Here is a 14,712-nt window from a genome sequence, read left to right as displayed (position 1 = left end):
CTCCCGGTCTCTCTCTCTCTCTCTCTCTCTCTCTCTCTCTCTCTCTCTCTCTCTCTCTCTCTCTCTCTCTCTCTCTCTCTCTCTCTCTCTCTCTCTCTCTCTCTCTCTCTCTCTGTCTCTCTCTCTCTCTGTCTCTCTCTCTCTCTGTCTCTCTCTCTCTGTCTCTCTGTGTGTCTGTCTTTGATGATAGATCGATGGGAACAAACGTCAAAGCCAAACACAGAAATTCAACGCTTTCTGTTATTGAATGACTCTCTTTGATTAGTGCATCAAGGGAACACGTCAGTTTTTTTTATCTCACCACTACATAAATAGAGAAATTAAACTCACAATTCCTAACATCGATAACACATATTGTATTAGCCTTTATGAAGTGTCCAGGGCTTCATCCCAAATGCCACCCTGTTCCCTATATAGTGCACTTCCTTTGACCAGAGCCCTATTCCTTATATAGTGCACTTCCTTTGACCAGAGCCCTATGGAGAATAGGACACAGCCCAGGTTAAGTGTTTTCACGTCTAAATGTTACTGTGTGTGACAACAATTTTTTATATATTTTTTAATTTAACCTTTATTTAACCAGGTAGGCAAGTTGAGAACACGTTCTCATTTACAATTGCGACCTGGCCAAGATAAAGCAAAGCAGTTCGACACATACAACAACACAGAGTTACACATGGAGTAAAACAAACATACAGTCAATAATACAGTAGAAAAATAAGTCTATATACAATGTGAGTAAGTGAGGTGAGATAAGGGAAGGTGAAGGCAAAAAAAAAAGGCCATGGTGGAGAAGTAAATACAATATAGCAAGTAAAACACTGGAATGGTAGATTTACAGTGGAAGAAAGGAATGGAAGTGAAAGAACAATGACATACTAGAAGCAAAGAAGGGGAGTATTCATATTTCAAAAGCAATTCTGAGAATTCCCCTGATATAAACATTCCCTGTGTTTCAGATAAAATCATGAGTGTTGGATGTATTTTTTACTTTTAACGTCTTCTTTCTCCAGCTCTTCCACGTGGCCTATGTCCTGATCAAGTTTGCCAACTCTCCTCGACCAGACCTCTGGGTGCTAGAACGTTCCACCGACTTCGGAGAGACCTACCAACCGTGGCAGTTCTTCGCTTGTGAGTAGGGCTGGGAATTGGACCTCACGATACAATATTATCACGATACTTAGGCGCCGATGTGTATCGCAATTCTCATGATTCTATATGCATTGTGATTCTCATGATTCTATATGCATTGTGATTCTCATGATTCTATATGTATTGTGATTCTCATGATTCTATATGTATTGTGATTCTCATGATTCTATATGCATTGTGATTCTCATGATTCTATATGCATTGTGATTCTCATGATTCTATATGCATTGTGATTCTCATGATTCTATATGTATTGTGATTCTCATGATTCTATATGTATTGTGATTCTCATGATTCTATATGCATTGTGATTCTCATGATTCTATATGCATTGTGATTCTCATGATTCTATATGTATTGTGATTCTCATGATTCTATATGTATTGTGATTCTCATGATTCTATATGCATTGTGATTCTCATGATTCTATATGCATTGTGATTCTCATGATTCTATATGTATTGTGATTCTCATGATTCTATATGTATTGTGATTCTCATGATTCTATATGTATTGTGATTCTCATGATTCTATATGCATTGTGATTCTCATGATTCTATATGTATTGTGATTCTCATGATTCTATATGTATTGTGATTCTCATGATTCTATATGCATTGTGATTCTCATGATTCTATATGCATTGTGATTCTCATGATTCTATATGTATTGTGATTCTCATGATTCTATATGTATTGTGATTCTCATGATTCTATATGCATTGTGATTCTCATGATTCTATATGCATTGTGATTCTCATGATTCTATATGCATTGTGATTCTCATGCTTCTATATGCATTGTGATTCTCATGATTCTATATGCATTGTGATTCTCATGATTCTATATGTATTGTGATTCTCATGATTCTATACGCATTGTGATTCTCATGCTTCTATACGCATTGCGATTCAATACTCTAAATTTTTATTATGACTTGATGTTCCAAACATATTGCTCACTGTAGGTCTGCTGCAGCGAGACAAGAGAGAGAGACATGAGAAAATGAGTTTTGATCAATCATGGAAATAAAATAGTTGATGACACGTTTGGCTCACTATCTAAAAATATGTAAAACAAACTATAGGATGATAAATGCCGGCGTTTTGGCGCAGGTACAGCCGACTAGCGTTAGCTAACGCTACCTAGAAAAAACGTTTTTTTTTATTGTTATTTTTACAAATCGATACTTGGAGTCAAAGTATCGACATAATATCATCCAAAAAGAATATTGTGATATGTAACTGTATGCATTTTCCCCCATCACTACATGTTCCTGTGACTAGAACTATTAAACACATTTGACTTCCTGAATTTAACTTCCTGAATTTGGCTTCCTGAATTTGAATTCCTGAATTTGGCTTCCTGAATTTGAATTCCTGAATTTGGCTTCCTGAATTTGAATTCCTGAATTTGGCTTCCTGAATTTGGCTTCCTGAATTTGAATTCCTGAATTTGAATTCCTGAATTTGAATTCCTGAATTTGACTTCCTGAGTTTGGCTTCCTGAATTTGACTTCCTGAGTTTGGCTTCCTGAACATTGAGAAGACAAGGCTCAGGAAGAGGATTAGGTTTGTGTGTTAGTGCAGGTGTCTGGGAGGTTTGATAGTTAAACCCCTGAGTTTGTTTTTCTCCACTTTTTTTCTGTTAAGTTGTGTGCTTAGATGTTTGTGATTCTAAGGGTTATTCGTAGGTTCCGGGGGTTTGGAATAACCTTGAAAGGCAGGGGCTGGGGCCATGGGATGGGTGGGCTCTCACAGAGCTGCTTCCACCTGACTGAAGGCACCAGCTGTCAATCAATAGGTGGGAGACTGGAACATTCCGAGCATTGCTGCCAGCCCACCTCAGCGTCAGTACAGGCCCTGGCTAGATCCGATACAGCTTCGTTACTTTATTATTTTCCTTTTAGGGAAAACACGAGGCAGAGACATATGCTACATTATCATGGTTCAGAAGAAGGTAAAGAGAGGGAGGGGGGGGGAGTGAGGGGGGGGGAGTGAGAGCAGCAGCTACGTTATACAAACTAATGTGTGTTTAAAATAACACACGCGCAGAATGTGATCCTAACACACGCAGAACGTGATCCTAACACACAATGCAGAACGTGATCCTAACACACAATGCAGAACGTGATCCTAACACACAACGCAGAACGTGATCCTAACACACAATGCAGAACGTGATCCTAACACACAATGCAGAACGTGATCCTAACACACACAACGCAGAACGTGATCCTAACACACACAACGCAGAACGTGATCCTAACACACACAACGCAGAACGTGATCCTAACACACACAACGCAGAACGTGATCCTAACACACACAACGCAGAACGTGATCCGGATGCTTAAGCTTTAAGGAGGAGCTTTCTAGAGGGGTCGTATTATCAGGTCTCTTAAAGAGGACCAGTGATGGCGATCAGGCTAACAGCTAGCTAGTGGTCCTGAATGGCTCAGTAGGTAGAGCATTCTGCACCAACCAGGGTTGTGGTTTGGATTCCCGCGGCCACCAATACGTAGAATGTATACACGTATGACTGGAAGTGAGAGAGAGAGAAAACCCTGCACAGACATCCCTATACACAGTTATAAAAGAGAACAGCAGCAGACCCTCTAGCCCAGGGGTTGTAACAGCCTGAATTCCCACACCTGCTCTCTCACCTGTAGACGCACGCTGTGATGCCATTTACTAGTCAGTGTCTCACCTGTAGACGTACGCTATAATGCCATTTACTAGTCAGTTTCTCACCTGTAGACGCTCGCTGTGATGCCATTTACTAGTCAGTGTCTCACCTGTAGACGCACGCTGTGATGCCATTTACTAGTCAGTGTCTCACCTGTAGACGCTCGCTGTGATGCCATTTACTAGTCAGTGTCTCACCTGTAGACGCTCGCTGTGATGCCATTTACTAGTCAGTGTCTCACCTGGAGACGCTCGCTGTGATGCCATTTACTAGTCAGTGTCTCACCTGTAGACGTACGCTGTGATGCCATTTACTAGTCAGTGTCTTACCTGTAGACGCTCGCTGTGATGCCATTTACTAGTCAGTGTCTCACCTGTAGACGCTCGCTGTGATGCCATTTACTAGTCAGTGTCTCACCTGGAGACGCTCGCTGTGATGCCATTTACTAGTCAGTGTCTCACCTGTAGACGTACGCTGTGATGCCATTTACTAGTCAGTGTCTCACCTGTAGACGCTCGCTGTGATGCCATTTACTAGTCAGTGTCTCACCTGTAGACGCTCGCTGTGATGCCATTTACTAGTCAGTGTCTCACCTGTAGACGTACGCTATAATGCCATTTACTAGTCAGTGTCTCACCTGTAGACACACGCTGTGATGCCATTTACTAGTCAGTGTCTCACCTGTAGACGCTCGCTGTGATGCCATTTACTAGTCAGTGTCTCACCTGTAGACGCTCGCTGTGATGCCATTTACTAGTCAGTGTCTCACCTGGAGACGCTCGCTGTGATGCCATTTACTAGTCAGTGTCTCACCTGTAGACGTACGCTGTGATGCCATTTACTAGTCAGTGTCTCACCTGTAGACGCTCGCTGTGATGCCATTTACTAGTCAGTGTCTCACCTGTAGACGCTACGCTGTGATGCCATTTACTAGTCAGTGTCTCACCTGTAGACGCTCGCTGTGATGCCATTTACTAGTCAGTGTCTCACCTGTAGACGCACGCTGTGATGCCATTTACTAGTCAGTGTCTCACCTGTAGACGCTCGCTGTGATGCCATTTACTAGTCAGTGTCTCACCTGTAGACGCTCGCTGTGATGCCATTTACTAGTCAGTGTCTCACCTGTAGACGTACGCTATAATGCCATTTACTAGTCAGTGTCTCACCTGTAGACCCACGCTGTGATGCCATTTACTAGTCAGTGTCTCACCTGTAGACGCTCGCTGTGATGCCATTTACTAGTCAGTGTCTCACCTGTAGACGTACGCTGTGATGCCATTTACTACTCAGTGTCTCACCTGTAGACCCACGCTGTGATGCCATTTACTAGTCAGTGTCTCACCTGTAGACGCTCGCTGTGATGCCATTTACTAGTCAGTGTCTCACCTGTAGACGTACGCTGTGATGCCATTTACTAGTCAGTGTCTCACCTGTAGACGCACGCTGTGATGCCGTTTACTAGTCAGTGTCTCACCTGTAGACGCTCGCTGTGATGCCATTTACTAGTCAGTGTCTCACCTGTAGACGCTCGCTGTGATGCCATTTACTAGTCAGTGTCTCACCTGTAGACGCTCGCTGTGATGCCATTTACTAGTCAGTGTCTCACCTGTAGACGCACGCTGTGATGCCATTTACTAGTCAGTGTCTCACCTGTAGACGCTCGCTGTGATGCCATTTACTAGTCAGTGTCTCACCTGTAGACGCTCGCTGTGATGCCATTTACTAGTCAGTGTCTCACCTGTAGACGCACGCTGTGATGCCATTTACTAGTCAGTGTCTCACCTGTAGACGCTCGCTGTGATGCCATTTACTAGTCAGTGTCTCACCTGTAGACGCTCGCTGTAATGCCATTTACTAGTCAGTGTCTCACCTGTAGACGCTCGCTGTGATGCCATTTACTAGTCAGTGTCTCACCTGTAGACGCTCGCTGTGATGCCATTTACTAGTCAGTGTCTCACCTGTAGACGCTCGCTGTGATGCCATTTACTAGTCAGTGTCTCACCTGGAGACGCACGCTGTAATGCCATTTACTAGTCAGTGTCTCACCTGTAGATGCTCGCTGTAATGTCATTTACTAGTCAGTGTCTCACCTGTAGACGCTCGCTGTGATGTCATTTACTAGTCAGTGTCTCACCTGTAGACGCTCGCTGTGATGTCATTTACTAGTCAGTGTCTCACCTGTAGACGCTCGCTGTTCTTGCAATCTCAGATTTAGATATGATAATTTATCAGGAAGTAGTTTAGGTGTAGTGAACTACATTTTCAAAGTCATTTTAGTTAAGTAAACTATTCCTAACAAAAATCTAAGCACAAAATGTGACAATTTCATAGTTTTTACTGAGTTACAGTTCATATAAGGAAATCTGTCAATTGAAATAAATTCATTAGGCCCTAATCTATGGATTTCACATGACTGGGAATACAGATGTGCATCTGTTGATCACAGACAACTGAAAACAAAAAGTAGCAGCATGGATCAGAAAACCAGTCAGTATCTGGTGTTGCCACCATTTGCCTCATGCAGCGCGACACATCTCCTTCACATAGAGTTGATCAGGCTGTTGATTGAGGCCTGTGGAATGTTGTCCCACTCTTCTTCAATGGCTGTAAGAAGTTGCTGGACATTGGCTGGAACTGGAACATGCTGTCGTACACGTCGATCCAGAGCATCCCAAACATGCTCAATGGGTGACATGTCTGGTGAGAATGCAGGCCATGGAAGAACTGGGACATTTTCAGCTTCCAGGAATTGTGTCCAGATCCTTGTGACATGGGGCCGTGTATTTATCATGCTGAAACATGAGGTGACGGCGGTGGATAAATGGCACGACTCAGGATCTCTTCACGGTATCTCTGTCCAATCAAATTGCCATCGATAAAATGTAATTGTGTTCGTTGTCCGTAGCTTACGTCTGCCCATACCATAACCCTACCGCCACCATGGGAAACTGCTTGCCCACACAATGCCATTCACGTGGTCTGTGGTTGTGAGGCCGGTTGGTAGAGAAATGAACATTACATTCTCTACCAACAGCTCTGGTGGACATTCCTGTAGTCAGCATGCCAATTGCACGCTCCCTCAACTTGAGACCTCTGTGGTATTGTGTTGTGTGACAAAACGGCACATTTTAGAGTGGCCTCTTATTGTCCCCCAGCACAAGGTGCACCTGTGTAATGATCATGCTGTTGAGTCAGGTGGATAGATATTCTTGGCAAAGTAGAAATGTTCACTAACAGGGATGTAAACAAATTTGGGCACAAAATTTGAGAGAAATACGATTTTTTTGTGCATATGGAAAATTTGATTGATCTTTTTATTTCAGCTCAGCACTTTAAATGTTGCGCTTTATATTTTTGTTCAGTGTAGCTTTTTCTTCAGTGTAGCTTTAGTGTAGTTTATCTTCTTACATTTACATTTTACATTTAAGTCATTTAGCAGACGCTCTTATCCAGAGCGACTTACAAATTGGTGCATTCACCTTATGACATCCAGTGGAACGGCCACTTTACAATAGTGCATCTAAATCTTTTAAGGGGGGGGGGAGTGAGAAGGATTACTTTATCCTATCCTAGGTATTCCTTAAAGAGGTGGGGTTTCAGGTGTCTCCGGAAGGTGGTGATTGACTCCGCTGTCCTGGCGTCGTGAGGGAGTTTGTTCCACCATTGGGGGGCCAGAGCAGCGAACAGTTTTGACTGGGCTGAGCGGGAACTGTACTTCCTCAGTGGTAGGGAGGCGAGCAGGCCAGAGGTGGATGAACGCAGTGCCCTTGTTTGGGGCACTGCGTTGGGGCACTGTTTGGGGCACTGTTTCTTCCAGTGAGAAGTATTTGGTAGCTTGGTCAACTACATTTTCAGAGTAGCTTCCCCATCACACATCTCAGCTCATATCCAACACAGATTCTTATCATTCTTCTCTAACTTATTATTGTGTTGCTTTATATGTGTATTTGTTTGTGTATTTATGTGTGATTGTGTATTTATGTGTATTTATGTGTATTTATGTGTGTTTGTGTATTTGTGTGCTTGTGTATTTATGTGTGTTTGTGTATTTATGTGTGTTTGTGTATTTATGTGTGTATGTGTATTTATATGTGTTTGTGTATTTATGTGTATTTGTGTATTTATGTGTGTTTGTGTATTTATGTGTATTTGTGTATTTATGTGTGTTTGTGTATTTGTGTGTTTGTGTATTTATGTGTATTTATGTGTGTATGTGTATTTATGTGTATTTATATGTGTTTGTGTATTTGTGTGTTTGTGTATTTATGTGTATTTATGTGTGTATGTGTATTTATGTGTATTTATATGTGTGTGTGTGTTTTAACAGCTTCTAAGAGAGACTGCATTGAGCGCTTCGGACAGCGAACCACCGAACAGATCAACTCTGACAACGACGTCATCTGTACCACTGAATACTCCCGCATCGTACCCCTGGAGAATGGAGAGGTACAGTGGTGTGTGTATGTGTGTGTGTGTACATACAGCATGTGTGCATATTACAGCGTCTGTGTGTCTGTGTGTCGTTGTGTTTGAGTGTTACAGCTTCTGTGTGTGAGTGTTACAGTGTGTGTGTGTGTGTGTGTGTCCCTCTGTCATGCTGATTGAGTTCGAATAACAGACTGGAAGCTTCAAAAGGAGGGTGGTGCTTGGAATCATTGTTCTTCCTCTGTCAACCATGGTTACCTGCAAGGAAACACGTGCCGTTATCATTGCTTTGCACAAAAAGGGCTTCACAGGCAAGGATATTGCTACCAGTAAGATTGCGCCTAAATCAACCATTTATCGGATCATCAAGAACTTCAAGGAGAGCGGTTCAATTGTTGTGAAGAAGCCTTCAGGGCGCCCAAGAAAGCGCCCCAGCAAGCGCCAGGACCGTCTCCTAAAGTTGATTCAGCTGCGGGATCGGGGTACCACCAGTACAGAGCTTGCTCAGGAATGGCAGCAGGCAGGTGTGAGTGCATCTGCACGCACAGTGAGGCGAAGACTTTTGGAGGATGGCCTGGTGTCAAGAAGGGCAGCAGAGAAGCCACTTCTCTCCAGGAAAAACATCAGGGAGACTGATATTCTGCAAAAGATACAGGGATTGGACTGGGGTAAAGTCATTTTCTCTGATGAATCCCCTTTCCGATTGTTTGGGGCATCCGGAAAAAAGCTTGTCTGGAGAAGAAAAGGTGAGCGCTACCATCAGTCCTGTGTCATGCCAACTGTAAAGCATCCTGAGACCATTCATGTGTGGGGTTGCTTCTCAGCCAAGGGAGTGGGCTCACTCACAATTTTGCCTAAGAACAACAGCCATGAATAAAGAATGGTACCAACACAACCTCCGAGAGCAACTTCTCCCAACCATCCAGGAACAGTTTGGTGACGAACAATGCCTTTTCTAGCATGATGGAGCGCCTTGCTATAAGGCAAAAGTGATGACTAAGTGGCTCGGGGAACAAAACATAGATATTTTGGGTCCATGGCCAGGAAACTCCCCAGACCATCATCCCATTGAGAACTTGTGGTCAATCCTCAAGAGGCGGGTGGACAAACAAAAACCCACAAATTCTGACAAACTCCAAGCGTTGATTATGCAAGAATGGGCTGCCATCAGTCAGGATGTGGCCCAGAAGTTAATTGACAGCATGCCAGGGCGGATTGCAGAGGTCTTGAAAAAGAAGGGTCAACACTGCAAATATTGACTCTCTTGCATCAACTTCATGTAATTGTCAATAAAAGCCTTTGACACTTATGGAATGCTTGTAATTATACTTCAGTATTCCATAGTAACATCTGACAAAAAATATCTAAAGACACTGAAGCAGCAAACTTTGTGAAAATGTATATTTGTGTCATTCTCAAAACTTTTGGCCACGACTGTATACCTACTGTTTGTGTGTGTTTGTGACATCATCCCTCTCTCCCAGGTGGTGGTGTCTCTAGTGAACGGGCGTCCCGGGGCTTTGAACTTCTCCTACTCTCCAGTCCTGAGGGATTTCACCAAGGCCACCAACATCCGCCTCCGTTTCCTCAGAACCAACACACTCCTGGGACACCTGATGGGCAAGGCCCTCCGCGACCCCACCGTCACACGCAGGGTGGGTACTGGGTTAGGTTTGTGGTTAGGGTACTGGGTTAGGGTACTAGGTTAGGGTACTGGGTTAGGGTACTGGGTTAGGATACATAGTAGTGGGTAGTGGGTTAGGGTACTGGGTTAGGGTACTGGGTACTGGGTTAGGGTACATGGTAGTGGGTAGTGGGTTAGGGTACTGGGTTAGGGTACTGGGTTAGGGTACTGGGTTAGAGTACTGGGTTAGGGTACTGGGTTAGGGTACATGGTAGGGGATTAGGATACTGGATTAGGGTACTGGGTTAGGGTACTGGATTAGGATACTGGGTTAGGGTACTGGGTTAGGGTACATGGTAGGGAATTAGGATACTGGATTAGGGTACTGGGTTAGGGTACTGTGTTAGGGTACATGGTAGGGGATTAGGATACTGGATTAGGATACTGGGTTAGGGTACTGGGTTAGGGTACTGGGTTAGGGTACTCGGTTAGGACACATGGTAGTGGGTAGTGGGTTAGGGTACTGGGTTAGGACACATGGTAGTGGGTAGTGAGTTAGGGTACTGGGTTAGGATACATGGTAATGGGTAGTGAGTTAGGATACTGGATTAGGATACTGGGTTAGGGTACTGGGTAGTGGATACTGAGTTAGAATACTGAGTTAGGATACTGAGTTAGGATACTGAGTTAGGATACTGAGTTAGGATACTGAGTTAGGATACTGGGTTAGGACATTGGGTTAGGGTACTGAGTGGTGGGTACTGAAATAGGGTACTGAGTTAGGGTACTGGGTTAGGGTACTGAGTTAGGATACTGGGTAGTGGGTACTGAGTGGTGGGTACTGAGTAGTGGGTACTGAGTTAGGATACTGGGTAGTGGGTACTGAGTGGTGGGTACTGAGTAGTGGGTACTGAGTTAGGATACTGGGTTAGGGTACTGGGTAGTGGGTACTGAGTGGTGGGTACTGAGTAGTGGGTACTGAAATAGGGTACTGGGTTAGGGTACTGAGTTAGGGCACTGAGTTAGGATACTGGGTAGTGGGTACTGAGTTAGGATACTGGGTAGTGGGTACTGAGTTAGGATACTGGGTAGTGGGTACAGAGTTAGGATACTGGGTAGTGGGTACTGAGTTAGGATACTGGGTTAGGGTACTGGGTAGTGGGTACTGAGTGGTGGGTACTGAGTAGTGGGTACTGAGTAGTGGGTACTGAAATAGGGTACTGAGTTAGGGTACTGAGTTAGGGTACTGAGTTAGGATACTGGGTAGTGGGTACTGAGTTAGGATACTGGGTAGTGGGTACTGAGTTAGGATACTGGGTAGTGGGTACTGAGTTAGGATACTGGGTAGTGGGTACTGAGTTAGGGTACTGGGTAGTGGGTACTGAGTTAGGATACTGGGTAGTGGGTACTGAGTTAGGATACTGGGTAGTGGGTACTGAGTTAGGATACTGGGTAGTGGGTACTGAGTTAGGATACTGGGTTAGGATACTGGGTTAGGTTTGTGGTTAGGGTACTGGGTAGTGGGTACAGGACCAACACCCTCCTGGGGCACCTGATGGGCAAGGCCCTCCGTGACCCAACCATCACACACAGTGTGGGTACTACTGGGTAGAGGGGAGAGAGGGTAGGGGGAAGGAGGTAGAGAAGGGGCGAGAGGGTAGGGGACGAGATGGTTGGGGGAAGGAGGTAGAGAAGGGGTGAGAGGGTTGGGGGCGAGAGGGTAGGGGACGAGATGGTAGGGGGAAGGAGGTAGAGAAGGGGTGAGAGGGTTGGGGGCAGGATGTATAGAAGGGGTCAGAGTGTAGGGGGGCAGGAGAAGGGGTGAGAGGGTAGGGGGGTAGGAGGTAGAGAAGGGGTCAGAGGGTAAGGGGGCAGGTGGTAGAAAAGTGCTTTACATTAAAATATGCAGATATATTGTGCAATCACTTGTCAATTTGATCTAATGTCTTCGTGCTCTGCCTGTCTCTCTGCAGTACTACTACAGTATCAAGGACATCAGTATCGGAGGACGCTGTGTGTGTAACGGACACGCGGAGGCCTGCGACCCACAGGACCCCAATGACCCCTACAAGTAAGAAGGACAGTCTGACACTAATAGATGATAGTTTCTAGAATAGAGATTACTACACGTCAATAGATTATGTAGAGATTACTACTCCTCAATAGATTCTGTAGAGATTACTACTCCTCAATAGATTCTGTAGAGATTACTACTCCTCAATAGATTCTATAGAGATTACTACACGTCAATAGATTCTGTAGAGATTACTACTCCTCAATAGATTCTGTAGAGATTACTACACGTCAATAGATTCTGTAGAGATTACTACACGTCAATAGATTCTGTAGAGATTACTACTCCTCAATAGATTCTGTAGAGATTACTACTCCTCAATAGTTTCTGTAGAGATTACTACTCCTCAATAGATTCTGTAGAGATTACTACTCCTCAATAGATTCTGTAGAGATTACTACACCTCAATAGATTCTGTAGAGATTACTACACGTCAATAGATTCTGTAGAGATTACTACTCCTCAATAGATTCTGTAGAGATTACTACTCCTCAATAGTTTCTGTAGAGATTACTACTCCTCAATATATTCTGTAGAGATTACTACTCCTCAATAGATTCTGTAGAGATTACTACATGATAGGCCTACGTACTGTGATAAATGATAGGCCTACGTACTGTGATAAATGATAGGCCTACGTCATTTTGGTGATGTGCACATTGATGGCTGATAATGGGTTTGTCAGCCGTCGTTTAGCGTCACATCAGAATGATGGTCCTGCAGGTGATGACCCGTCAGGTTTCGATAGGTAACTTATTGTTTTCAGAGGATTTGATTTAGAATTAATCTTCCAGAACATTTACACCTAGCTAAAATGTTAAATCAGCAAACAGTCTGGACACTTTCCTACCCGTGTAGCTCAGTCACATTTCCGTCTCAAATTTTTATACAGTGGGGCAAAAAAGTATTTAGTCAGCCACCAATTGTGCAAGTTCTCCCACTTAAAAAGATGAGAGAGGCCTGTAATTTTCATCATAGGTACTCTTCAACTATGACAGACAAAATGAGAAAAAAAATCCAGAAAATCACATTGTAGGATTTTTATTGAATTTATTTGCAAAGTATGGTGGGAAATAAGTATTTGGTCACCTACAAACAAGCAAGATTTCTGGCTCTCACAGACCTGTAACTTCTTCTTTAAGAGGCTCCCCTGTCCTCCACTCGTTACCTGTATTAATGGCACCTGTTTGAACTTGTTATCAGTATAAAAGACACCTGTCCACAACCTCAAACAGTCACACTCCAAACTCCACTATGGCCAAGACCAAAGAGCTGTCAAAGGACACCAGAAACAAAATTGTAGACCTGCACCAGGCTGGGAAGACTGAATCTGCAATAGGTAAGCAGCTTGGTTTGAAGAAATCAACTGTGGGAGCAATTATTAGGAAATGGAAGACATACAAGACCACTGATAATCTCCCTCGATCTGGGGCTCGACGCAAGATCTCACCCCGTGGGGTCAAAATGATCACAAGAACGGTGAGCAAAAATCCCAGAACCACACGGGGGGACCTAGTGAATGACCTGCAGAGAGCTGGGACCAAAGTAACAAAGCCTACCATCAGTAACACACTACGCCGCCAGGGACTCAAATCCTGCAGTGCCAGACGTGTCCCCCTGCTTAAGCCAGTACATGTCCAGGCCCGTCTGAAGTTTGCTAGAGAGCATTTGGATGATCCAGAAGAAGATTGGGAGAATGTCATATGGTCAGATGAAACCAAAATATAACTTTTTGGTAAAAAAGGGGACAAAGAATGCTGAGTTGCATCCAAAGAACACCATACCTACTGTGAAGCATGGGGGTGGAAACATCATGCTTTGGGGCTGTTTTTCTGCGAAGGGACCAGGACGACTGATCCGTGTAAAGGAAAGAATGAATGGGGCCATGTATCGTGAGATTTTGAGTGAAAACCTCCTTCCATCAGCAAGGGCATTGAAGATGAAACGTGGCTGGGTCTTTCAGCATGACAATGATCCCAAACACACCGCCCGGGCAACGAAGGAGTGGCTTCGTAAGAAGCATTTCAAGGTCCTGGAGTGGCCTAGCCAGTCTCCAGATCTCAACCCCATAGAAAATCTTTGGAGGGAGTTGAAATTCCGTGTTGCCCAGCAACAGCCCCAAAACATCACTGCTCTAGAGGAGATCTGCATGGAGGAATGGGCCAAAATACCAGCAACAGTGTGTGAAAACCTTGTGAAGACTTACAGAAAACGTTTGACCTCTGTCATTGCCAACAAAGGGTATATAACAAAGTATTGAGATAAACTTTTGTTATTGACCAAATACTTATTTTCCACCATAATTTGCTAATAAATTCATTAAAAATGTGATTTTCTGGATTTTTTTTTCTCATTTTGTCTGTCATAGTTGAAGTGTACCTATGATTACAGGCCTCTCTCATCTTTTTAAGTGGGAGAACTTGCACAATTGGTGGCTGACTAAATACTTTTTTGCCCCACTGTATATAAAACAAAATGCAGCCAATTGATAACAGACGTTCCATATTGGCGCCGCTCGACGAGCGTAATAACACTCCTCCAATCTATGGAGACATATTCAGTATGTTGCTGGTTAAACAGCATGTTCGAGTCCCTCGTGGGAATCGGGCCGCAAGTAAGTTGCTGTGTAGAATATCTAATATCCTAAAAACTCGTCATATTGTGCTGTAAGTCAATGAGTCTGCGCTGTGTCTTGGAATTTCAGGATATGGCGTTTTGACTCTACTATTTTCAAGGAAATCATACTATTG

At 43.9% G+C, this 14,712-nt stretch overlaps 1 protein-coding gene across 1 annotated transcript in view; it reads left to right on the top strand.

Moving 5' to 3' along the window:
- Positions 1–14,712, top strand: part of LOC139556891 (laminin subunit alpha-5-like) — a 195,218-nt gene that overhangs the window by 41,344 nt on the left and 139,162 nt on the right. Inside the window, exons 3-6 of the mRNA XM_071370986.1 lie at positions 1,014–1,131; positions 8,167–8,285; positions 9,749–9,919; positions 11,862–11,959. Of these exons, the coding sequence (XP_071227087.1) occupies positions 1,014–1,131; positions 8,167–8,285; positions 9,749–9,919; positions 11,862–11,959 (506 nt within the window). The remainder of the gene's footprint in view (positions 1–1,013; positions 1,132–8,166; positions 8,286–9,748; positions 9,920–11,861; positions 11,960–14,712) is intronic.

This window comes from Salvelinus alpinus, chromosome 28, assembly GCF_045679555.1.
Source record: "Salvelinus alpinus chromosome 28, SLU_Salpinus.1, whole genome shotgun sequence".
NCBI classification, from domain to species: Eukaryota; Metazoa; Chordata; class Actinopteri; order Salmoniformes; family Salmonidae; genus Salvelinus; species Salvelinus alpinus.
This window is presented reverse-complemented; position numbering and strand designations above follow the sequence as displayed.